Source organism: Sciurus carolinensis, chromosome 18 (assembly GCF_902686445.1).
Source record: "Sciurus carolinensis chromosome 18, mSciCar1.2, whole genome shotgun sequence".
Classification (NCBI taxonomy): domain Eukaryota; kingdom Metazoa; phylum Chordata; class Mammalia; order Rodentia; family Sciuridae; genus Sciurus; species Sciurus carolinensis.
In genome coordinates, this window is record NC_062230.1 from 12,732,139 (window position 1) to 12,758,272 (window position 26,134).

General features: G+C 56.5%; 1 protein-coding gene and 2 long non-coding RNA genes across 4 annotated transcripts in view; 1 reads left to right on the top strand and 2 right to left on the bottom strand.

Annotated features, from left to right (window-relative positions):
- Positions 1-930: 930 nt before the first annotated feature.
- Positions 931-8,150, top strand: LOC124970256 (uncharacterized). Of its 2 annotated transcripts, none has more exons than XR_007106093.1 (3): positions 931-3,141; positions 3,302-3,394; positions 7,814-8,150. It is a non-coding gene; the product is annotated as an uncharacterized LOC124970256 (long non-coding RNA). The 2 variants fall into 2 exon arrangements; XR_007106094.1 differs by lacking the exon at positions 7,814-8,150 and adding an exon at positions 4,371-7,321.
- On the bottom strand, positions 2,153-3,838 carry LOC124970259 (uncharacterized). Its single transcript, XR_007106096.1, has 3 exons — positions 3,417-3,838; positions 3,270-3,321; positions 2,153-3,057 (listed from the first exon to the last, which is right to left on the bottom strand). It is a non-coding gene; the product is annotated as an uncharacterized LOC124970259 (long non-coding RNA).
- A 9,811-nt stretch (positions 8,151-17,961) lies between the features above and the next one.
- The window catches only part of Fbxl18 (F-box and leucine rich repeat protein 18), a 41,306-nt gene continuing 33,133 nt past the window's right edge, over positions 17,962-26,134 (bottom strand). The window contains 1 exon segment of the mRNA XM_047533894.1: positions 17,962-24,091. Within this exon segment, the coding sequence (XP_047389850.1) occupies positions 23,935-24,091 (157 nt within the window). The 3' untranslated portion in view covers positions 17,962-23,934.

A 26,134-nucleotide genomic window follows, 5' to 3' on the forward strand; every position in this document is an offset into this window, starting at 1 on the left:
AAAAACATGGTAATTTTGTTATTTTATTTTATTTTGCAGTACTGAGGGTAGAACCCAGGACCTCACATGCGCTAGGTAAGCGCTCTACCACTGGGCCACCCCTGCACCCCTTTTATTATTTATTATTTATTTATTTATTTATTTATTTATTTATTTATTTATAGTACTAGAGATTGAACCCCAACGCTCTCCACCCCTGAGCTACATCCTCAGCCGTTTTTATTTATTTATTTATTTATTTACTCACTTATTTATTTGTTTTATTTCGAGACAGACTCACTGAGTTGCTGAACTGGTGAAAGTTGTTGAACTTGTGAGTCTCCTGCCTCGGTCTCCCAGGTCACTGTGATCACAAGTGGGCTCTGCTGTGCCTGGCTTGTTGGTTATTTATTTATTTATTTATTTATTTTTGTTTCATTTATTTATTTTTCAGAGCTGGGGATTAAACCCAGGGCCTCGGGCTGGACAGGCAAACACTCCATGAACTGAGCTATCTCTCCAGCCCTTATTTATTTTTTTAAGCAGGCAGTACACTTGTTTTGTTCAAGACGGACATTAAAATCCCTCCCCCCACCTGAATCACGATTCACCCTCACTGTGGTGTGACCTTAGCCAAGCCTGCGGGGCCACAGGGCAGGGTCCAGCTCCCCCTGCCTGGGGAGCTACACAGACTCCGCCACTGATGCAGGCAGCCGGGGACCTCTCACGGACCTCTCACCTCCTGCCAGAAGCTTCCATTGGTGGAATCCTGGAAGCCAGAGGCAAGGAAACCCAGGTGCTACCGACTGCAGGAATCGGCTTCCCAGAGCACAAGCACAGAAGGGACCCTGTCACCTTCTGCCTCTAAAGTAGGGCAAGTCTTTAATTAACCACCCTGAGTCTGCTTTCCCATCTGTAAAAGGGGACTCTCGATGGCATCGGTAAGGACTCTCTTTTTGCAGTTTTAGAGATTGAACCCAGGGGCACTCTCCCACTGAGTTAATCTCCAGCTATTTTTAATTTTTATTGCAAGACAGAAAGTCTCCCAAAGTTGCCAAGGCTGACCTCAAACTTGAGATCCCCCTGCCTTAGCCTCCTGTATAACTGAGATTATAGGCATGTGTTACTGCACCCAGCCAGTCGGGACTCTCTTAGATACAGGTGACAGCCACCCAGGAAACAGCTTGAAAAGGGAAATTTATCAGTTTATGTATCTGGAAGGCTGAGGGGGCTTCAGGCCTAGTCTGATCCAGCTCCTTTGACATGTCATCCAAATCTAGCTTCTCTCCATCTTCTGCTTGTCTCTGGTTTGGGTTCATTCTCAGTTTCGTAGGATTGGCAAGTTGGACCAAACTGCTGCAGATTCATGTCTGTCTGGTTTCAGGAAGGGGAAAAGGACTCCTCAGGCACTGAAAATAGGGGCACTGCTAACAGAAGGGGCTCCTGAACTGGCAGGCACATAGCTACACCCAACAGGCACTGACCCAAACACTCAGAAAGGTGCTTGTAACTTCTACATTGTAGAGGGTTGTTCGGTGTCCCGCCAAAAACTTCATGTCCAACTGGAACCTCGTCAAGTGACCTTCTTAGAATATTACTTTGTGGGTGTGTGCGGGTGTGGTGCTGGGCACGGAACCCAGGCCCTTGTACACGCTAGACAATTGCTCTACCACTGAGCTACATCCCCAGCCTGAGAATGTGCCCTTATTTGGAAACAGTCTTTGCAGATGTAATTGGCTAAGGACCTCAAGATGTGATCATCCTGCGCTTAGGACAGGCCCTAAATTCCATGACTGGTGGAGGAAAGGACACAGAGACTCCGAGGAAGGCTGGGTGGCAAAGGAGGCAGTGACAGGTGACACAGTTACAGTCAAACAGCACGGACACTGCGGGCTGCAGTCCCCTTCTGAGCCTTCTAAGGGACCAACCCACCACTGGCTCCCAAACTGCGAGACTGTAAATTCCTACAGCTTGCAGCCACCCAGCTGTGCAGGCCAGGGACACTGGTAGGCCCATCTCCCAGGATGTCAACTGCCCTCAGAGGAAAGGGCTGGCATGACCGAGAGCCTTCCCTTCCCACTGCGTAGACAGGGGCCGGGCCTCTGGGAGCAGCCTCCGAGGCTCTGCCAGCGCTGGACGCAGAATCTGTTTTCCATAAACATTTTTTTGAACTGAATTTTATTTTTCTCACCCAAGAAGAGAGTCTGGCAGAGGATGCCCAGGCGGGTGGAGCGCTGGGGGAAGAGGGTGGCTGCTGTGGCGTTTCCTTCTTTCCTGGCACTTTTGGTCCTTTTGGATTTCCCTCTACTAAACAAGGAGGAAATGGAATCTAAAAATGGGTTCCTGCACTGCCCCCCCCAGAGCCCGGGAGGCTCTGAGAACAGAAGGGATGGTGTCTGGTGGCCAGGACTTGGTGCCCTGAGACTGGGCCCTCCCATTGTCCCCTCCCAGGTCCACGAGGGCCTAGTGAGAAAGGGGCCTTACCTGGAGCTACCCCAGGACCACCCTTCTGCAGAGCCCAGGAGGCTGGTGACATTGTGACCCTTCCCCTGTGCCAAAGAAGCAGCAGCTCAGGGAGGGTGGGGGGCCCAGCTGACTAGGGATGGCCAGGGGCTGCCCTGGGAGACCCCCTGGGGCACCTCACCCAGATTTCAGATTTCTGGCCCCAGAACAGTGAGAGAGTAAATATTTCTACCATTTAAAGCACCAGCTTTGCAACACTTTGTTACAGCAGCCACAGCATACTCATACCTCAATGAGGGGCTAAACGAGATTTCACAAAACCAGCACCTGCTTCAAGGTAGACAGAGCACTGTGATGCCCCTCCAGGAGCCCCCACGGGCCCAGGCGGGTGGCTGAAGTCACGTCTGGCTGCCTGCACTGTGTGGCTTCACTCTCGCGGCTGCAGGTTGTCTCCAGTGGCCCTCCCTCCAGAAACCCGCTGTGCACAAGAATCCTTGTCAGGCTCTACCCAAGACCGTCCGTCGGGTGGTGGGCGGTGGGTGGGCGGACCAGTACTTTCTTTCCCCTGGCCTGGTCCCCAGCCGGACAAACTCTGGGACCCCAGGAATCCTCTCACTGCAAAAGACAGATGAGCGCCGCCTGAGTCTTCTCTGGGTCTTGCCTGGCTGCGGGCCTCAAGTTGCTGAGCCCAGGGAGAAGGTGCCACTTCCTCCCCGGGGCTGCAGGGGCTTCTCACCCGCTGGCGTGGGCGTGGAGCAGAACCTGGGGGCGGGGACGGGCGGAGCGGCGGAGGCAGGGGTGGGGCGCAGGTGCTTCCCAGTTCTTACCTGTGTTTCTGTATTTCCCGGCGTTTCCACAGGGTAATGTTTGTTGTCAACACTGTGACCAGAAGAAATGGAGTGGTCTCAAGTGCACTGCTGTTCCTTCCGGAGGGACAGCCACAGAGCCACAGGTATAAGCCTCTGCAGTGCTACCTGTTGAGGGCCCCCACCTCGGCCAGCGGGGCTTTGGGACAGCAGGACGTGCAGGAGTGAGGAGGGGCATCTGGATAGGAGGCTGGGTGGAGACCCCCGCCAGCCCCCTATGGCCCCTCCAGGTGTCAGCCTTTCCGCGTGGTGGGGCAGGGACACCCTCCACATTGTGCACTTGGAATCCAGGGATTGGTCCACAGGGTCAGAAGCCAGGACCTCCTTCCCCAGGCAAGAGCCCAGACAGGGCCCCAGGGGCCATGGAGGCCACCGGGCCAGAGGCGCCCACCCCGGTCATCCCAATCTCACATCCCCTCGCGGCCTCTTTAATTTGCTTTCTGTGGAAAATAAGCTGCAGGAGGCAGCAGAGACCTCATTTAGGAAAAGAGCAGGCCTGAGCATTCGGGCCTTGCAGCCTTCCGGGAGGAGGGAGGAGAGGCGGGAGGCAGAGGCGGAAGAAGAGGCTGAGCCGGGAGGAGGGGGAGGTTCCTAGTTCCTGGCTCTTCCCTCCACCCGGCCCAGCTCGGCTTCCCCATTATTAGTCGCCCATCTGGGGGGAGGTGTCCAGTGTTCCTGGGGGCCCAAGGTGCCTTGTGCTGAGCCCCCAGGCCAGGCTCCCACCTGATGCTTACAGAGGGACACAGGACAAGGGGCAGGGTCGGGGGATGGGGTGCTTTCCAGTTTCTTCTTTTGTTTTCTTGGATTGAAGCCAGGGGTGCTTCAGCGCTCAGCCACACCCCCAGCCCTTTTTATTTATATGTAGAGACAGGGTCTGGCTGAGTTGCTGAGGCTGGCTTTGAACTCCATCCTCCTGCCTCAGCCTCCAGAGCCGCTGGGATTACGGGCGGGCGTGTGCCACGGTGCCTGGCTGGCTTCGGGTTTCTTCTTAGCTGGGACGGGTGGGGCCTGCTGCCTCCCGGGTGGGCGTGATGGTTCAGAACAACACGACTGCCTTTCCAGGTCCAGGGCTCTGAACGAGGAGCCGCGTCAGGGGTCAGGGAAACTGGTGAGAGATGCAGAGGGCTCACGTGCCTGTGCCCTGCGTCTGGCTTCCTGGATCAAGTGTCAGACGGCCAGAGATGCGTCCGAGTCCAGTGCAGACCAGAGCAGCTCTTTCTATGGGCCCTGCTCTGGGCACGGCCTCAGCACCATTATGCAGTTGGGGACACTGAGGCTCCAGAGCAGGCCTTGCCCAGAGCCCCACAGTGGTGGGCAGGGCTCTACTGGCCTACTGAGGGGACACTCCCCAGGGGCTCTCCCCCAACCTATGGGCCCTTGGCTGCCCTGGCTGTGTGCCAGCGTAAAGGCTGCTGTCCCCAAGCGCTAAGGGCCCCTCTGGTCTGGGGAGGCACCATCAGAGGAGGTCCCAGGAGAGGGGCCCTGCGTGGCCCTGCCCGTCCAAGCTTGTTCCTCCAGATTCTCTAGGCTCTGGTGACACCTGCTGGCCACACAGCCCGTCACCATGGCAACTGTGCCTGGGCTTCCCAGGTCTCCCAGCGAGGTTGGAATGGGGTGGGGTCTCCCAGGTGGACTGGCGGGGGTTCAGAACCAGAGAGTCCAGGCCTCTCCCAGAAGCCCGCCCTCTCCCTCCTCCTGTGTCACCCCAGAACCAGGCAGGGGGCCTCACCCAGCCCCCAGTGTGCATCCCGGGCCCCCAGTTCCTCCCACCCCCAGGCCTCCCGGGTCCCTGCCTCAGTGATGGTGACCCCACCCCACCACCCTTTGGGCTCGCAGACCAGAGCCACGGAGGGTCCCAGGTCCCGTCCTCTGGGCTTCCTCCTGAGCACCTCGGTGTCCTCTTGGCTTCACCTCTTCAGCTACCCCCTGACCCCAGCCTCTGCCTCGCACCTGGGCAGCTGTCCCTGGGCCACGTCACACCCGCTCCTGTGTGCGCCCCACCAGGGGAGGTCCAGACCCCCACGGATCTGCACACGCTCAGCCCACCTGGAACGCTCTTCCCGCTCCCGCTGTCTTGCAAACACCCACTTAGCAAAGCCTTCCAGACATTCTGCAGGCTGTGACCGCCCTGAGCCCTGCTGCCATCGCCTGGGGACTGTCCCACCGCTGCCAGTGCTGTACGATGGGGAGCCGCCTCCCGCCCCTTCTCCAGGCCTCAGGGCCTCCCCAGCAGGGGGACCCCAGCCCACCGCTGCTCCCAGGGCCTCCAGGGAGAGGCAGGGTCCACTCCTTCCCTGCCCAGGCCCAGCAGAGGAGGCGAATGTTGCTGGATGACCCGGGCTCCTCAAGTCCGTCCTGGTCACTCCTGGTCCCAGGTGCCCTGCCCGGCGTAGCCAGAACCCACCGTCCTTGGGGTTCTGAGTCAAACCTGTGACAGAGTGAGGGAGGGGGCGGGAGGGGGTCCTCGGTGCAGGGGGCTGATCCCGGGCATCAGGCCACCACCTCCATTGATCTCTTGGGAAGGGGCAGAGCTCAGGAGCCAGAGCCCTGGTTCTGCCCGGCTGGACCCAGGATGGCGCCTGCTCCCAGGCCTCACCCTGCCGGTCTGCCCTGCACTGCCTGGGTTCACTGCACTGTGACAGCTGGGCGATGTCTAGCCAGCTGTGGTGGCAAAGCGGGGTGACCAGCCCTTCCTCTGACGTCCCCATGCCCTGGGCACGGTTCAGTGCTGCTGGGGGCTGGTCCGGTGCCTGTCCCGGCCCTCCACCCAGCAGCCTGGGGTCAGCCCTGTGCCAGGCCTGGAATCTCCCCAGTAGAGCCCCAAACCTCAACTGCCCACCAAAGAGACTGGCCCCACAGAGGACAGAGGGGTGGGGCCTGCCCGCCACTCCCTGCGCTCCCCGTGCCGGGCACGGTACGAATTGCTGTGTCCACCCACCCAACCCACCCACCCACAGAGGCTGCGGTGTCAGGGGAGTTTGACCAAGTGCAGGCACAGCCAGGTGAACAGTGGCCACACATCAGGCTGGGAGGGGCTTGGGGACAGGACAGCAGCCCGCCAGCCCTGCCAGGCCATGCTAGACCGGGCCCCGCCACGGGGCTGCAGCCCAGGTTCTTGTGCTCTTATTTCCCTCTGCACTTCTCCCTCTGTCCCTGCCTACCTCTCTCTTTGTTTTGGTCTCTGCCTCTGTCTGTTGTCTGTCTGTCTCTCCGCTACTGCAGGTCTCTGCTGAGAAGAGGGACAAGAGCCCGTGCAGCTGGCCTCTGGCAAGGTGGGGCTGCCTCACCCAGCAGAGGCCCCGGCTCCCTGCGGGGGCAGCCCGGACACAGGGCCTGGTGGGACTCAGCGGCTCCCCTGCCTGGCCTGGGGTGCTGTGTGCCTGCTCAGGGAGCCCCTCTGGCCACAGGCCCTGGCGGGTCCTAAGCCCCTGACCAACGCAAAGCCAGTCCTGCAGCTGGGCTCTGCCTTGGCCATCGAGGAACTGACCCTGTCCCTGCCCCAGGCCACAAAGCGACCTCCAGGCTCTGCCCAGTCTGGATGGATTGCACAGCAATCAGGGGACAGTGCCTGTCCCCGGCCCTCACTCAGCAGCCTGGGGTCAGCCCTGTGCCCCAGGACACAGGCGCCCTCCCAGCATCATCCTGTGAGGGTGGGATCCAGCCCTGGCCTCCCGAATCCATCGCCCCAGACCCTCCGGCTTCCCTGCACTGGACACAGCAGGCCCAGCCCCACAGGCCATGTGCTGCTTCTCTTCTGGAACATCCACCCCTGTCGAGGGGCCTGCACGGCCCCATGAACTGGGCAGTTCCCACGGAGACACTGCAGAGAAGGACCACATGCAGCTTTTGACACACTTGAGAGAAAAGCTTGAGGTTTTGAGTATTGAAAACAAAGTCATTTTTTCTTTTTCTTTCTTTCCTTCCTTCCTCCTTCTTCCTTCCCTTCCCTTCCCCCTTCCCTTCTCTTCCTTCTTGTACTGGGGATTAAACCCAGAGGCACTTTACCCAGAGCCACATCCCATATCCCCAGCACTTTTTATTATTTTATTTTGAGACCAGATCTCACTAAATTGCTTAGAGTCTCCTAAATTGCTGAGACTGGCTCAAACTTGTGATCCTCCTGCTTCAGCCTCCTGACTCACTGGGATTATAGGCATGCACCCACCATGCTTAGCTTGAAAACAAAATCTTGAAGCATCAGAGATACATATGGAAGGGCTGGGGTTGTGGCTCAGTGATAGAGCACTTGCTTAGCACATGTGAGGCATTGGGTTTGGTCCTCAGCATCACATAAAAATAAATAAAATAAAGGTATTATGTCCATTTACAACTAAAAATATTTTTTTTAAAAAAAGAAAAGAAATATATATGGAAGATGCTTTATGATTAATTACTTCTGCTTCACACAAGACTAAAATCCTCTTCACTGTCGATGAATGGGATAAATGGAATGCAGTCCATCCACACAGTGGAATACTATTCAGTCCTGACACTTGCTCCCACAGGATGAGGCTTGAGAACATGAGCTAAGTGAAATGAACCAGTCCCAAAGGACAGTTACTGCAGAATTCCATTTTATGAGATCCCCAGAGCATGGTGGGAGCCGACGGCGGGAGAGAAGACAGGAGTCCATGTCCTATGAAGACAGAGCTCTAGTTTGGAAAAATGAAAGAGTTTCGCGGATCTAGTGGAGATGTTTGCACAATGTAAATGTGCTTCATGCCACCAAACTGTCCACCCCAACCAGTTTAAACTGATGAAATTCACATGGTGTGCAATTTTTCCAAAAATTTTTTTAAAAACATTAAAATCCTGGAGACTGAAGTTGGGGAAAGAGGCTGAAGAAAAGACACAGAGTGAGACCCTGGCACAGGGAGGGTCCCTGGGTCCTGTCCCCTAGGTCCTTCCTATAAAAACCCCATTTATGACAGAGCCCTGGCTGGTCTGGGAGTCTGACCACGACAGCATGTGCCCATGATTTCCTGGGCAGCCTCAGGAGCTCCCTGACCAGGGACTGGGGACAGGTGAACGTGGCCAGGCGGGTTCCCCTGTAAGATCATGCTTTGGGCCCTGAGTGTGGTTTGGGGAATTTGTACCCACTCTCCTCCTTTTGTGACGGAGGTGAGAGCCGAGGAAATCACCTCTGGGTGCCCCGTGGCCTCCAGAAGGTGGACCCGTCCAGGCGGGCCCTGCACGAAGGCCTTTGCTGCTGTCCACGCCTCTGCCGCACATCTGTTGAGGTACCAACTTCCCGGGATGAATGGATGGCCAAAACCGACACACAGACATGGCTGGTGTCACGTTTTGCATCAAAGATAAGGAAACGGGGGCGGGGGTGAGAAGGCCCCACCGAGGAGGAGATAAACAGTATCTGTACGTCCCTGGGTGGTGACGTGTGTCCACATTTCCTCCAGCTCAGAGACCGTGAGAGCAGGAGGTGCAGAAGGCTCTCCTGGAAGTCTGCACCCTCCTGTCAGGGCCAAGGGGGTGGCACTGTTCAGCCATTAGCCAATCGCGATGGTCTCACAGCGGCAGGCCGGCTGGGTGGCCGCCCTGCTCCTCTCTAATCTGCGGTGGACTTGGGGGCTAGGGATCCTCTTAAGCCAGGCACCTGCTCAGGGGTTAGTGCTGTTAATCCGCAGATCCACTTAGCCGCTGCCCCGGGGCGTGCACACGCTCGGCACCTCACCTCACCGGGCCTCTCCTGTGGGACAGCAAGAGCACCTACTGTGTACTGAGCTCCTACTTCCAGCTGAGGGCCTACTGCCCGCTTCCATGTACTTCCTGGCCCAGCTGATGTCTCCTTCCAGCCCTCTGTGGCGATGCTGCATCCCACTTCACAGAGGGGAAAGCTGAGGCCTGAGAAAAGGGACATCTTGAGCAGGGTCTCCAGGCCCGAGTCTCGTGTGCCCCAAACTGGGCGTCCAATGCTAGCTAGCTGGCAGAAAAAAAAAATTTTTTTTTTTTGGGGGGGATTGAACCCAGAGGTGCTTAACCACTGAGCCACATCCCCAGCCCTTTTTTAGATTTTATTTCGAGACAGGGTCTCAGCGAGTTGCTCAGGGCCTCACTAAATTGCTGAGACTGCCTTCGAACTCAAGATCCTCCTGTCTCAGCCTCCTGAGCTGCTGCGATCACAGGCGTGATTGGCCGCCCTGGCCTTGAGCTAGTTTTTCTGTATCTGCTACCAAACATCCTGATACAGGAGGCAGAGCGGGTTCCTGCAGACTCTATGCAGCAAGGAGGCCACCTCAGAAGCCAGACAGAACAGTGCCCAGGTGGCAGTAAGCCAGGGAATGACTTCCCAGTGTCAGGAGACTCAAGTTCTTATTTTAAAAAGCAACAGATGGTCTGAGAAATGCAGCGTTTGGTCACACTGCCCTGGGCTGGGCGTGGTCACCGCGGGGAGGTGGCTGTCCCGGGGTCAGGGTCCAAGCCTTCGGGCTGGCCCAGTCTCCAGGCCACATCCTGGAGGAATGACATCCCAGCTCCGCGCCTGGCTGGCCCTGACAGGCCCGCCGTGGAGCAGAAGCGCTCCCTCCCCTGCGGAGCCTCTCCAGCCGCTCCCAGCCTGCTGCTGGCTCTGGCCGCTGAGCCGCGCTGGAAAATCGCCCACATGTTAAAAGAGATTTCTTTCCAACAGTTGCCGTCGCTCCGGCGGATTCGAGCCTTATCTTCCTCTTCCAGAGCGAGTGTCGTTCATTGCACTTCCTAAAATTAAACACACACACACACACACACACACACACACACACACACACACCCCTAAACCACAAACTGAAAACAGGTGGGGCCGGTTCAGGATTTGGCTGGAGTTTGGGAGCTGATAAGCAGCAGCCAGTTGCCTGGGCAACCCGGCAGGGAGAAGGGCTCAGTGCTTCTGGGGTGCCCCTGTTGCTCTCCAAAGAAAGCCCCCCAAAGATGTTCTCCTTTCAGAGGGGCTTCTCACAAGTATCGGGGTGCTGAGAGGAGCTTGTCTGTGCAAAAATGCTAAAACCATCTTAACAGAGCAGCAAAGGCCATGCTGACCGCTGGTGTGTGTGTGTGCGCGCGCGCGTGCTGGGGATTGAACCCAGGGATGCTTTGCCTCTGAGCTGCATCCCCTGCCCTTTTTACTTTTTATTTTTGAGACAGGGTCTTGTTCATTTGCTAAGGTTGGCCTCAAACTTGTGATCCTCCTACCTCAGCCTCCCATGTTGCTGGGATTACAGGTGTGCACCACTGCACCCAGTTAGAAGGGTCATCCCATGTCCCTGTGAGCTTTGGGGACTCAGCCTTATGTAGTAGCCACTGTCTGGACATAATCACCAAAGCAGAGGGGAAGAGAGGCCTGGAGGATCTCATACTAGCAATGCAGTGTCCACTCCCAGCATTAGCTCACCAGAACTGGCCACCTGGCCCAGTCCACCCACCCACTGTGGCCACCATGGCTCTTCACTACTTTATGGCCTTCCAAGGACACCAGCCTGCAGCCTGGTGCCAGAGTGAGCCCTGGAAAGGTGGGTGTGGGGAGGGTTGGGATGTCCATCTGTTTATAACCAGAAGCCACGCCTCCTGCTCCCAGGCATGCAGGTGAGCTCGCTCGTGCACACACGTGCACATACGCACACACACGCACACACACACTCTCACAGGTACACACACATGTGTGCTTTCTTCCAGAGCTGCGGTGTGAGGACAGGTTCTACTGTCCCTTCTCTTACTCCTTGGTCCATCAAAAGGTGTCACTTTGACTGGAAAGGGTCCCTGGTGCTGCCACCAGCAATGATCACTGTGCAGGGCTGGTGTCGGATTCGAGCCCCATCTCAGCAGCCCGGAGCCCTGAGCACCACAGCCTCCCTGCCTCCTGTGCCCTTGGGCGTGGCCTGGCAGGCAAGGCTGCCTCAGGGACCATAGACAGGGGACGGTCCTGCTGGGATCCACAGCCTCAGCCCCTGCCATCCTGGCTCCCGTGGGGGCATAGAGGCTGCAGGAGACCTGCAGGCCCTTCACCTCCCCAAGGGTCCTGAACACCCAGTCCAGCCGCCCATGGCCCGTCAGGCCTCAGACATCTCAGGCACCCACGTGGGAGTGCATTCCAGAAACTTCAGCCCACGCGGAGCCCGAGGGTTGGGGAGACCGTCCCTCATGGAGGAGATCCTGGGCTGTGATCAGTCAGGACAGGGCTCGGATCCAGCAGCCCTCTCCACCAGAGTGCTGTCCCCGAGGTGTTCCCAGGATGGGCGTGGTGGTCATCCTCACTCCCAGGACTCGGCCTCCAGGGTGGAGGGCCTGCAGACTCCAGGGGTGAGTCCAGGACCCTGAAGTCAGCCCTGCTGCCTGGAGCCCCCTGCATCTGAAAAGTGGGGGCCACGTGTATCCCTGCGGGCCTGTCGTGAGCCCAGGGAGGCTGGGCCTGGTGTCTGTCCCTGCTCTGTGCTGCTCAGTTCCCTGGTGCCTGCTCCCACTCAGAGCTCTACCCCCACGGGCTTTACTCTCCCAGAGACCCCATGGCCTGCCAAGAGCAGGTGACCACTGCCTGGGCAGGGCTGGGCCCACGAGCTGAACAGGGAGGTGGGAGCCAACGGGGTGAGGATCAGGATGCTGAGGAGCCAAACAGCTGGTCCCCAGCCACGCAGTCCCCAGAGTTTGCCTGGCAGACCTGCGGCTCCAGCCTGCAGTGGACAGGGGGCCTCCTGAGCAGACAGGGCAGGGTCAGGACCCTGAGAGCGTCTGCCACCCAGGCTCCTCTGACCTCCACCATTCCTCGGACCCTGTGGACCTTAGGGACGGATGAGGGAAGCTGCCGTCCAGGGCTCTGTCCCGAGTCCAGACCCTCTGAGGGTCACTGTTGGGAACCTGGAACACAGAGCAGGTCGAATTCTGAGCCTGCGGTTACCACTCTCCCTGGTCCCCACGTGCTGATGGGTGGGATCCTCCAGTGCCAAGCAGTGTGCCCAGCACCGGGGACAGTGCAGACTCCGCCCACACTCTGAAGGAGGGACACAGAGAAAAGGCAGAGGCTTCAGTCCCTGAGAAGGGCTGGCAGGGAGGCTGGCAGGGTGGCCTGGCAGCAGGAGGGCGTGTTTGAACCTCGGGAAGGCCTGAGTCAGGAAGTGACCAGGGGCAGGACCCAGAAGGTGGGATTTTATTCTAAGTGCGAGACCTTCCTGAAGCCATGCGCAAGCACCCCCATGGATGTGACCTTAAATGGGTGTCTGTGCATTATTTAAAAAAAAAAAAAATCTCCTGGAGGGGCATCTGTACCTCCAGACAGGTTGTTTTGCCAAAGTGTTCCACGCCAGATGACCCACTGGCGCCCATTCGTGCCCCGGGAGCAAGGGCTGTGAAGTCCCCAGAGCGGGGCCACCCGCCCCAGCACTGCGGCTGCGCGGCACTTCCTTCTCCCTAGCTCCCTCGCCGTCTTTTTTCTTTCCTTTTTGTTTTTGGAAGCAGGGCTGTTCTGAGATAATCACACTTCTGGGAAGCAGGGCTGAGAGTCTTGTTTGTTCAAAGAAATGTTTTCCTTCCACTCTCAAGCGCGGCGATTGCGCTGTAAATTGCTGGATTCTGCCAGTGCTCTCCGCCCACCTCTCCGCTGGCAGTGGCTCCAGCCCCGCGTGGCCCAGGCAGGGAGACGGGCAGCAGGGCCTGGGGGGGCCGGGGGTCCAGGAGGGGCCTCGGATGGAGGAGCCCAGTCCGGTGGCCCCGTGGAAGGTAACAAGGGCACTAGCTCACTTTACTGAGCACTTACTGTATGCCAGGTGCGTGCTGGGCATTTTTGCTCCTCTGCCCTGCTTACAGAGAATCAAAAGCACTGGCTTGCAGGGACCCGGGACCAGGTGGCCCAGTTAGAGGCCAGATGTCACCTACTCTGAAGTCAGGATTCACTGGCAGGCTGGGAGATAACCCACCACCAGTCTCCAGTTTTCATTCTAGAGGAAATGGAACTGGGTGAGGCTCTGGGGAGGTGCTGGCCTCTGTTTGGGTTCTGTGTGAGCCAGTGTCCCAGGTCTGCCTGAGCCCACCAGCTGAGTTGGACAGTGTTTTCACCCGCTCAGACCCCTGGTTGCAGGAAGCATTTGCTCACTTAGACAAGACGGAGGCTCCCAAAGAGCTTCTGGTTTTGTGGTTGTGATTGCTGATATTTACCATAATGGGAGTCAAGTCAAGAAAAGTCTAGAAACCCAGGCCCAGGCACAGAGGGCTCTGTCTGCCATAAGCTCGGAGCCATCATCCATGTGGCGTGTGGACTCTAGAGAACTTCTGAGGGTCAAAAAGGCAAATGACGTCTCAATGGCACAATGAAAATGGATTTAACCTCACAGACCCTCTGAAAGGATCTTGGGGACCCCCCCCCAACTTTCCCTGCCCCTGACCTGGCTTAGAGAACCACACCTTTTTTTTTTTTTTGGTGCCGGGGATTAAACCCAGCTTAACCCCTGAGCCACATCCCCAGCCCTTTTTTGTATTTTATTTAGAGACAGGGTCTCACTGAGTTGCTTAGCGCCTTGCTGAGTTGCTGAGGCTGGCTTTGAACTCATGATTTTCCTGTCTCAGCCTCCTGAGCCGCTGGGATGACAGGCCTGCACTGCTGCACCTGGCGAGAACCGCAGTTTTAAAGCAATCATTCTCAGGACTGACTCCTCAAGGTGCACAGGGAACAGGCTGAACCCCCCCTTTTTTTGGTACTGGGACTTGAACCCAGGAACACTTAGCCACTGAGCCACATTCCCAGCCCTTTTTATTTATTTATTTATTTATTTATTTATTTTAATTTGTAGTGATTTATTGTGTTTTACAACATATCAGTCTTTCACTGATAGAAATGAAAAGATTAAACAGGGTCCTAACAACTAATTTGAAAAGTACTAAAATTGACAATGAAAAAACAAATACTACTAATGAAAACAAATACAAATGGGGAAAAAACCCGGAAGTGCTATAAATTGCCAGAACAGGATAAACAGAAATGAGTGAAGAAAATCAATAAAACACACAGGGCCAAGCCTGTGATCCTAGGGACTCCAGAGGTTGAGGTAGGAGGATCACAAGTTTGAGGCCAGCCTCAGCAACTTATTGAGACCCTGTCTCAAAATAAAATACAAAAAGGGTTGGGGACGTGGCTCAGGGGTAAAGTACCTCTGGGTCCAATCTCCATAAACCACCCCGAAATCAATTAACATGTGAGAATGTGTTAAGGTTCATCAGGGAAACAGATTAAATCCGCAAGTAGGACACAAGCCTGAAGGAGAAACGTTGGTCTCAATGCCGAGTGTCCCGAGGACGCTGGGCACGGTCCCTTAGTGAGCTTCCAGCATCAACTGGAAGGAAGGCACCCAGGAACACCCACTCCACTCTTAGACTGGAAACCCAGACACGCGACCTGGTGACTCAAATGACAGGTGGGGACAACAACTAAGTGCGGAAGTAGCGAGAGCGAGGACCCGCGGGACCTGCGGAATGGGGCAGGCGCAGAACCCACATACATTCAGTAATCTCCTGGACCTGATGGGTCCGTGACCTCAAGGTTGCCTTACCCCGAGGCCGCAGATGTGGAGGCAGAGACCGAGGGTCCCTCGCGGGGGTCTTGGCCCGGAGAGGTTGGAGCATGGGGCCCCGAGGCCCATCTTGGCTGCAGGGACGCCCTCCTGGGTGCTGCCTCCGGGGTACCCGCAAGCCTGGTCCCGACTGGAGAAGCCAGGTTGGTCCTCTGGGAGGAAATCCCAAGGACTGGCACCTACGCCATCCACTGCCTCGGGGTCTGCCCCAGGGAAGCCGCTGGCGCAGGCGCAGGCGCAGGCGCAGGCATCTGAGCTCGTAGGCTGTGAAGCCCAGGTGGTCCGCGCAGCTGCTCCCGCTGAGGGTATGGTGCCCAGCGGGAGTACGAGGCAGTCACCACAACCGGTTCACGAATCACCTGGTCACATGTCCCTTCTCCAGGGCAAGCCTAGTGGTCAGGGCCACCCCGCACTGGGGGACAGACAGACATCCTTCAGGAACTGCTTCTCCAGCTCCTCATCTCGCTGCTCGCTGGAGATCTTAACAGGGCAGCTCAGGGCCCTTGAGCTCTTCCATCTCACCTGCTGCTCCGTCCAGGTGAATGGGCCCCTTTTTATTTTTTATTTTGAGACAGAGTCTCACTAAGTTGCTGAGGCTGGCTTAGAACCTGCGATCCTCCTGCCTCGGCCTCCCCAGTCTCTGGGATTACAGGCATGGGTCAGCGCACATGCGGCAGAAAACGTTCGTTCCTTTATACAAAAATTCAGGTCTTTGCCTCCCTTAAATGAAGAATGCCTACAAATCAATAAGAACAGATAACAAAAAATCCCAATGGCCCTTAAAATACATATATATTAAAGAATGCCTGCTTTGGCCCATAAAAGAAATGCTAGGGGAAATTACACTGTGATATTATTTGTCACCCACCAGATTTGTAAAAGCAGAAGTTAGAAATACCTTCTGTTTCTATTGGCAAGAAAATAGAGGGACTACATGCTCTTACATTGTTAATGGGAATGTAAATTGGTTCCACCAGCTTCCGTGGAAGACCATTTGGGCAACGGCTATCAAAATCACAAACTTGTGTACCCTCTGACCCAGCAACTCCACTGCTGGGAATTTATTTTACAGATCCTTGCACATGTGCAAGATGAAATATATACAAGATATTAATTTGCCACATTTTATATAATTGCAAAACTGAAAATAATCAAGATGCTCAACCACAGGGGATGGGTTAAATAAATTATAATATATGTATCCAGAGGAATATTATGACTATAATATCTAACTGAAGCAGAGATGTGAGTAGCAGTGGCAGATTAAGAACCTTTGAAAATTCACTCCTCTATAAAAGCAACAGAAAAACTGCAAAAAATGATCAAAACCAGCTTTTTCAGAACTCTGGAAATTAACCAGAGGATTACATCAAGCCAAACATCTATTCAAGAAAGACAGTTGAGAGCTGGATGCAGTAGCACATGCCTGTAATCCCAGCAGCTCAGGAGGCCGTGGTAGGAAGATCGAGAGTTCAAAGCCTGCCTCAGCTACTTAGCAAGGCCCTAAGCAACTCCCTGAAACCCTTTCTCTAAATAAAATACAAAAAAGGGCTGGGGATGTGGCTCAGTGGTTAAGCCCCCCTGGATTCAATCCCTGGTATCAAAAAATTTAAAGATTAAAAAAAGGAAATGTTGATGGGCACTCTCCGCTGGTGAGTGTGTGAGTGTGAATTTTCCCCCTTTGTTCTATATCTTTGAACTTTTCAAAATTTCCAGAAAAAAGCATAATAGAAAAGTTCATCTTTACTTGAACTGGTTGTGGTGACTGCTAGGTGTGAAAAATCAGCCCGGTTCCTCTGTGCACGTGTGCAAGTATGTGTGCATGTTCAGTGTGAGCGTGGGGTGTGTGATCACATGCGTGAGACTGAGCGTGAGCAGTGGGGGCTGGGCACGCAGGGCCTGATGTGCATTTGAACACACCTGACTGGGTGAACGGTACCGTGTGTTACGTGAGGGTGTGTATGTGGGCAAAGATAGACGTGCACGTGTGAACAAGTGTGTCTGTGGGTGTGAATCACAAGGGGATCTGTGTGTGTGCAGTGTGAAGGGTGTGTCAATGTGAGCATGAGTGTGTGCAGTGACTGTGGGCAGGGTATGTGTGGGTGTGTGAGCAGATTGTGAGTGCCAGTGTGGTTCCATGTGTATGCTTGTGACAGTGTGCGAGTGTGCACAGGATGAACGTGTGAGGGTGTTTGTGAACCTGGGTGTGGAGTGAGTGTGAGTGTGAATGTGAGTGTGTGTGGTATCTGGCTGAGTGTGCAAATGCCGGTGTGGGTGTGTGTGAGTGTGAGGTGGGTGTGAGTGTCAGGGTGACTGCAGGGGCATGTGCTTTGCGGGCAGGCCTGGCCCACAGTCCAGGTCCCAACCAGAGAGGGTCCCTGGCCAGGCCTGGGCCTCAGTGGTGAAATACTACCTCCCGAGCAGGCCGCAGCCTCTCCCAGGATCCCGTGACTCAGTCCCAGGTGAGCCGGGGGCTGGTGGCCGGAGGGAACACCATCACCCTCAAGGGGCATGTGGCTGTGCAGCAGCTGCCGATGACAGCCCTGCATGGTGCCTGAAGCATGTGTGCTGTGTGCCTGGCGCTCTTTACCCAGGTCGCCTGCCCCACGGGAGGCCAGGCCTCTGCACTCCGGGACCCTCGGCTCCCAACTCTGCAAGACACCAGCTCCTTCCACGCCAGGAGCCTGAGCTTTGGGGAAGCAGGAAAGCCTCAGCCCTGGGAAGCGTGCGGTCCTGAGCTGCACAGAGGAAGCAGGGAAGAGTGGGGACGGCAAATCCCTCGCCAGGACTGCATGAGTGTCACTGGGTGCCAAAGTCAGACACGCACAAGACAGTAACAGGAGAGGAAGGCCCCGCCTGAGGAGGAGACCCCTTGCCTTGTCCACAGAAGTCCCCCTAGCCCCCAGTCCAGACTAGGGCCCTTTGCCAGAGTGCCCATCCCACCCCCTTCCCCCTCCTGGGTGGCATGTCCACCTGCTGAGCCTGGAAACACCGGGCCCAGAGCAGGTCTCAGTGCCTGTGAAGGGTGCCACGATGCCCTCACCGCCCGCAGCCACGGGCGCTCTGCTCCCTCACGGAGGTCTGGAGACGGAGGTGCAGGGACAGACCCCGGTGCTCCAAGGCCACCCCATTCATACTGTGCCACTGCGTCCTTTGCCAACAGCGTAGAACAAGACCTCTGTCCCCATCATTTTGGGGTAGGGGAGCCGGTTTGGGCTTCACCCAGGCCTGGCTCCACCTCTCGGTCTCAGAGGAAAGAGGTGACATTCAGATCCAGGGACCACCCCAAGACTGCATGGCACTGCACTGGACCCTGGCCCTGCAGCCTTGAGCAGGGTGCTGACCCCTGAGGTCTCCCCACGTCATTTGCTAAGCGAAGGGCTCCTCAGGACTCCCTGCTCTGAGGCGAGGCTGCTGCCAGGTGCCCCAGCATCCAGAACACTAAAGCCAGCGATGACCCCGCAGAGCTGGGCGTCCCGGGGGCCACTGAAGCTTCTCATTCCTGCCGTCCCTCCCTCCTCTGGCCTCGCTTCCTGCTTCTCGAGGCTTCCAGTGCAAACCCTCCACACACGCAGGCCCTTGGCTCTTTGTCGAAAACAAAACAATGACTTGACGTGAGGCCATTTTGATTCTCTTTCCTTTTTATCTTTTAGAATTTGGACAAATGCCAGGCAGCCCCACGCTGCCAGTGAGCCCCGAAGGCAGGCCTTGGCTTTTGGGGACACTTCAACACTTTGTGGATTCCCTGGCAAAGCACTTCTCAGAGGGCACCAGCTCAGGAGTCACCCTGCCGCAAGGCCACAGGCCAGGCCCAGGTCTCACCTCAGGTGGACCACAGCCCTGGGCGCAGGCAGACACTTGCCCTGCCAGGAAGCACTTCCTAAAGATGGCCCCACGCTGACCCCCACCCCAAGGGGTCTACTGCATGGGGCCCTGACATGCTTCCTGACCCTTGAGTCTGGCAGACCCCAGAGACTGCCTCTCAATGGACTGTGTGGAAGTGATGCTAAGTGATGTCCAAGGCTAGGACACGTCTTCCTGGCTTCCGTAGAATGCTTGCTCCTGGACTCAGCCACCATGTTCTGAGGAAAGCCAACCAGCCCACGTGGAGAGGCCACGCGTGAGGGTGCTCTGGCCCCAGCCCAGGTCAAGGTCAACACTACCATCCTTCACAACTGTGGGCCATCTCTAGGGGACACACAGTGTAGGCACCTCTCACATGACGCCCTGAGCGGGAGATTCACAGACGCAGCGGAAGGGCTGGGAGTAGCTGAGTGGCAGAATGTTTGCTCAGCAAGCGTGAGCACCGGGTTCAACCCCAGCACCGCTGGGGAGCGGATGGTAGGTGCCAGGGGCTGGGGTAGCAGTGAGCAGAGCTGGTATCGAACGCGGCCAGGCTTCAGTGTGGGACGATGAGAAAGTTCTGGAGGCGGGTGGTGGTGATGGCTGCGCAGCAGAGCAAATGTGCTTAATACCACTGAATGAATGCTTCAGATGGTGAAGTAGGCTTTGCTTTTTAAACATATGTAAATACATGTACTTAAGTTGGGGGCAGCTGCCTACCTTCAGTCCACCAAGGGCCTCTGTGCAGTGTACAGCCTGCGCTGCACCCCGGTACCCTCCCCGCCTTCTGGGCATCCCTGCCTGCCAAAGCCAACTGAGTTACCACCTCCCAACGCCCCCACCTGCTGGCCTGTGGCTCTCTGGTCTCCATCCATGCATCCGTTTGGGGACACTGGCCCCCAGGCACACCCACCTTCCACCAGAAGTGAAGAGCTCCTTGGGCCCAGGATGGAGAGTTTGCAGGTGAAAGGTCACCATCCTACTGGAAGGACATACAGCTGCCTGGCTTTGTAAATCAAGTTCACTTTATTTGAAATTTTTCACATGCCACAAATTTACATGAAAATACCCATTTAGAATGTAGTTTGTTAGAACACCAAATTTAGGAGTGGACATCCCCGTGAGAGGCCACACGCGGGCAGTTCCACCAGCTGGGCAGGGATGGGGAGATGGGTCATCAGAAGGCAGGAATGGTCATTTAGCACCGGGCCACAAGATACTACGAGACCTCTGGGCCAGGAAAAGGCCTCGGTCCCCCTCTCCCCCTGCCCCAAACCACCCTGAGCTCAGCTGGTTCCAGGCTAAGCACACAAGGCAGGTCCAGGGGCCTGGTCACAGGTGGCAGTGCAGAGGCTGAAGGGAGGTGCCACTGTGGGACGCATGCCACCCACACACAGCACATGCACATGTGCACACACACGCACACGCATAGCACGCTCCCGCCTGCCGTGGGCACCTTTGCTCACACACGCCCATCCCTTGTACACAGGCAGTGGCCACGGCTCCACTCTGGGCTTCGCAGCAGCAGCTTCCGTAGCTCTGTGGCCGATGCAGCCAGTCAGCACCTGGCCCTGCGGTAGGGCGGTAGTGACGCGAGACCCGACCTCAGTGTTGCTTGGAAGCGCTTTGGAGTAGAGCGACTCCGGCAATGCCGTCCCACCTGCGTGGGACCCGCAGCAGGCGGAAGCTTCTGTGGAGTACTTGTCCACTGTGCCCCACAGACCCTGAAAACATCTCGTTAGAACCCTGTGCCCCCAAGTACAAATGACAAGTTACAGAGCCCCTGGCGCCTCGGGTCTGGGCCTCCTCTTCCCGCCTCACCCTAGTCTCTGGTTATTTCCTGCAAGAGCTCTGCAACTTCCAAGCCCTAAAGGGAGCAGACCACAGCAGAGGGCGGCAGAAGCAAGGTGAGGGCCGCCCCATGCTCCCTAAGGGTGCGCCACTCACACAGGACCTGGTAGGTAGGGACATGCTCCTGGGGCCCCAGAGGCTCAGCCTTGGCTCCCACAGCTCCAGGCCAACCCATGTCTGCCCAGTGAGTGGCCTCCAGCTCTGGGTGCTGGAGCAGGGAGCAGGTGAGGGAGTGTGGCCCTCAAGCCAAGCCCAGGTCCCCTTCAGCTGGAGCAGCTCGGCGGGACAGGCTGTGGTCCCGAGTTCGAGCCTCCCAGCTGGGTCCTTGCAGGGCCTCTGCAGGGTACCGACAAGCAGGAGTGGACCTGTCCTGAGTAGGGAGGAGGAAAATGCTCCTGTCTTGGGACAAGACTACTTGCCATAAAAACAAGGAAAGCCACCGCAGGGCAGGAAGGGACCTGAGGGCAGAAGTGCAGCTCTCCTCTGGCTTTCCTCAGGCTCAGATGCCTTCCCTTCAGAAGCCCGTCGCCAGCATGGCTGCTGAGGCCAAGCGGGCTGCAGGGCCTCCAGACACGGGCCCTGCGGGGGCAGGAGGCGAGATGGTGTGGGCAGAGACGGAGGCGCAGTGACAGGAGGTCAGGGGATTTCTCTTTTTAAGAACAAAGGAATAAACGCACTCATCTCCTCCCTCCTTCCCACCCCCCAGTGACACTCACATATGCACACATGCACACTGCAGATGAGACCCATGGGTGCAGACATGCACACACGCGGGCACTGATGTACACTTGGGCACATGTGTGCAGGTGCAGACACACAGACACACATGTGTGCACACAGGCACACAGGCCATGCTCCTCGGGAGGTAGCATATGGTCCGCCACTGAACGGCCCAGTCCTGCCAACTGGGGATCATTAGGGTGGGTTCTCTTTCCAGGGTAAAATGATGCAGAATATAAATTGCAATTAACGCGGGTGCCAAAATAGCACTTAGCGAAAATAAGCACGTTATTAACATCTGGTGAATCCTGTCTCGGTTGTAGAAGGAACAGAAATTCTCACTCTAAGTCAAAGGACTGTTGCAGGGGACACTAAAAATACAAGGTCTACGGTCTGGGGGTGGCTTTCCAAGGCAGCGTGCACCCCCGGCCTCTCCTGAACAGCTCCCGCCCCACCCAGCCCTTTTTATGAGAATAAATTAACGCTGCTGGGTAAAAACGCTTGCTCCTGAGAAGAGGCCATCCAGGCGAGAGAGAAACACAGCTTCAGCCTCGTCGAAAAACTCCAAGTGGCAAGACAACGCTCCACGCAAGCTCAGAGCAAAGGGGACAGGCTCAGGCCAGAGTGCTCAGAGCCCAGAGCCACAGGGCCTCTGAGGGTCCAGGACCTCCGGGTCACAAGCCTCTCTCCTGGTCCTGTCAGGCTGTGACCAGCCACACCCTCACTTTGAGGAGAAGCCATCAGTCCCAGGGGCCCACCACATGCAGCCTGAGCACCCTCACTAGTGGTCTTCAGGTGCCAGTTTAAAGTTCTGAAATGTCCAGTGATGGGGTGGGATGGGATCCTCCCCGACCCTTCACCTTATCTACAGCTGTGTGAGACCCTGGTCCTGCCCCCAGGGCCCCAGGTGGCCTGTCCTATGGCCTGCAATGTCAGGAGGGGATAGGATGGGTTTGTAGCTCTGAGATGCTGGGTCAGGACCTCGAGGGTGAAGGCTCCAGGTCTAGCCAGCAGCAAGGGTCCCTTTGCTGGCTGTAGCCTGGGGCAGGATGGGGGAGACCTGTGAAGGGGGTGAGGATTCCCTTACACAGGAAAAACAAGGGCAGAGGAAGGAGCCTCATGACACAGACCCACCTGTGCAAATAAGAGTGAGTGCAGAAGAGAGGAAGAGCGGGAGGAGGCCAGACACGCACCTCGTGGAGACCCTGACCAATCAAGCGGCAGGCTGGGCCCCAACCACATGGGAGGGCCTCGGGGTTCCCTGGGCACAGCTTCTGAGCACTGTTTGCCTGGCGCGCCCGAGGACGGCAGGCGCCCACTCAGGGACCAGTTTACCCTCTTCTTCACCAGAGAGGAGGGTGCAGGACACCATGCACAGTGCAGGAACCTGTTGCCATGGAAACCCAGGAGGAAAAGAGCAGGCTGGGGCCCAGCAGTGAGTGAGCCTGGTGGGCTCTGCACCCCCAGCCCAGGGCATCGGGAGGCAGTCAGGCTGCAAGCATCAGGATGCCCACGCCTGCAGGAAGCTGGTCATTATGGCCAGGGCGGGAGTCCAGGAAGACAGGACTCAACCAGGGTTTCTCAGCCCCTCAGAAACCCCCGGCCAGGGAAAGATGGCACTAGGAGTCTCGAGGGAGCTAAAAGCAGAGGCAACAGACAACAGCAGCCAAGCAGGCAAGTATGAGGCCCGGACACCAGAAGGCCCTTCCTCTTTTCTAGAACAGCTTGGTAGGATTGTTTCTAAGAACTAACTAAAGTCATCTGCAGCAGGGGGTCTGACCACTTCCAACCTTAAGCATCCATTCTGGGTTTTAACGTGTCCAGTTACTCTAACAAAGCCAAGTACACATGTATCTCCTCAGCGGTGCAAGACCTTCCGGGGGAGCTGGAGTTTCTAAAGCCCACCGCCATGAATCGCAGCCCCATCTCCTCAAGCACAGCCCAGGAGGGCCCCGCCCAGCAATCCTGCCCCGGGGTCCCCTCTGGGCCACAGGCATCCGCTAGGAAACATCTCGCAGACATAGTTGGGTGCCTTTTTCTTCATGGTGCTGGGGATGGAACCCAGGGTCTCACACACTTGGCAGGTGCTCTACCACTCAGCCACCCCCACCCTAAAATGTCTTCATGGGAGAGAGCATCCCAATTCTGCAGCCACCAAACTTGTGGACATCCCCCACCCCAAGGAGGACCCATCTCACCCCCCACAGATGGGCAGTCACCTGTCCATGAGGCCTGATGGCTGGGGACACTGACACAGGAGCAGGGACACTCCTCAGGCTGAAACAGAGCATGGGGCAGGGCCAGCAGCCCACCTAGCACCCTGGCATGTGGGCAGCGCCTGGGGAGTTGATGATCCAGCAAAGAAGGCCCTGTGTGGGAGGCCACCAGCCAGGCCCCACAGTGGCCCATATCAGTGGTGCCCAATCCCTTTTCATCCCCCAGAAAATAAACCCTCAATCTCAACCTCACTAGCGACCAGTCCTCACCAGAGAAAGCAAGAGGAAACACGGGGAGCCAGGGTGGGTGCCGCGGGGTGGCCAGAGAGACACTTTCTTCCTCTGAATAACCACGGGGTCCCAGTGTCCGCAGGCTCCTCGGAGGCCTGCAGGGGGCAGCAGGGTGTCCTTGTGGCAACTGGGACCAAGGGAAGCTGACCGGTGCTGGTTGGCCTCTCACCACCACAGGTTTGGGGGCTCCTCAGCCACTCTGCTTTTAAACAAGGTGATCTCGTCCAGGTGTACCATGGGCACATCTCGGATGACATCTGTCAGGCCCTCGTGGAGCAGAGGGAAGATGACGACGTTCAATGCGGGTCTCTCAGCCTGAAAACTGAACCAGAGACAAGTGTTAGCAGGAGAGCGCAGGAGATCAGAGGCCAGGTGCGGGGAGGAGGCGCCTGAGGCCCTGGCCCTGGAGTCACCCTGATGTGGCTGATGAGGACACAAGCCGTGAGGACCCTTCGTGGGGGAGCTAGAGCTGGGAAGGGAAGGGAGGACACAGGCCAGCCAGTAGGAGGGGGCCCAGGGGGCTGTTGAAGAGGACTCCATGAGAATCGGAGGCCCAGGGAGGCCAGCCCTGCTCTGCAGACTGGAGGTCTGCAGATCCCAAGCGAGGACTCACTGTCCAGAGAGAAAGAAGGGACAGATGGCCAATCCACACAGCCGAGGTCAGAGGCAACGACAGGCTCTGAGACAAGCAAAACCAAGGCCACCATTCCACAATGACAAGGATGTTCAACAGACAACAGCAGCTCTGTTCACCCTCCACCCTGGGGGAGCAGCTCCCCTGCCCACTGTGGGAAACTCATGTATGAGCGTCAGAGACCGTCCACTATGTGCACCCGTGCTGAGTCTGAGAAAGGGGACCCTCTCCACGACTCCAAGGCCTACGGCGTACCTCAGCTGACCAAAGGCAAAGGGGGGCCCCCGCTGAGTCAGAGTCAAAGCAAGGCCAAGGCCAAGCCCATGGTCCCCACCTGCCCCCCTGACTTACCTCCCCCATGAAAGCAACTAAAGCAACCCAAGTGTGGCTATGGCTCTCAAGCTAGTGGGGACACTGTGGGGTGTGTGGAGTGAGGCAGATGACCCTGCAGGTCTCAGGGCACAAGGGACGCATGCAATAGAGAACCTTGGCATTTGCCAAAAAAAGTCAAGGGCTCTGAGCCCAGTGCCTTCCTAAATGCAGGAGTTGTGGCCTCTGCACATGGCCCTGCTGAGGCGGCACAGGATTGACCTCTGTAAACTCCCCACCAGAAAGATACTCGGAAACCCCACATTTTGGCTGCGATGGAAACCTGCAAGTGCTACGCAGAGTCCTGCTCTCTGGCAGATGTCTGTGACCCTGGCCTTGCAGGTGACATAGCCGTGTCCCTGCATGCAAACCTACAATTCAACTTACTCCATTTGAAACAAAATCTCCCCCAAACTTTGACCTGCATTTAAAGGCGCCCGCCTTCCAGCCTTGTGAGTCACTGGGGAGGGAACAGAACTTGTTCCTCACAGTAAGGAATGTCGCCCTCCAGGAGCCTTGGCCACAGCTGCAGCTGGGCAGGTCTGGGCCTTCCCCACATGTGGCAAAGTGCAAGCAGACACAATCTAAGCAAGCCTCAATCACACTTGCTCTCCGCCATTTATCACAGCTGCAAAGGATGCACCAGATGAAGAAAAGTTTCAGCCTGAGGCCATTAAAAATATGCCAGGGTGCCACACACGGTTTGTTTGTTTTAAAATCACAGTTTCGTTTAGAGAGAAAATATCACCAGAAACATAGGCGAGGGCGCAGCTCAGGCCACTCTCCCATGACGCAGAGGAGCCAGCTCCACGTCCCCTCGTCTGGTTCCATCTTGTTCTATCCTGGAGCAGGAATGGGGTTTACGTGACATGTCAAAGGACGAATCATTTGCGGCTGCTTCGTCTGCCCTGCGGTCCTCTGTACCAACAGTAAAGTCCCGATGGCCTCGGAAAGTAACAACCAGGCATCCTCCAGGGCCCGGATACCACCTTCCTGGGGCGAGTGCTCCAGCTGGCTGGGCTGCCACACCCATTTAGCCAAAGCCCTATCTAGACACAGTCTGAAGACTTCCTTCATTTGTTCTTTTTAGATACACAAGACAGCAGAGTGTATCTTGGCATATTACACATACACGGAGCATAACTTATCCTAATTAGGATCCCATTCTTTCTTTTCTTTTTCTTTTTTTCTTTTTTTGGGGGGGTACTAGGGATTGAACCCAGCTCTTTTTAAAAATTATTTATTTTTTTTAGTTGTAGAAGGACACAATACCTTTATTTTATTTATCTTTATGTGGTGCTGGGGATTGAACCCAGTGCCCCACCCATGCTAGGTAAGGCTCTACCACTGAGCCACAACCCA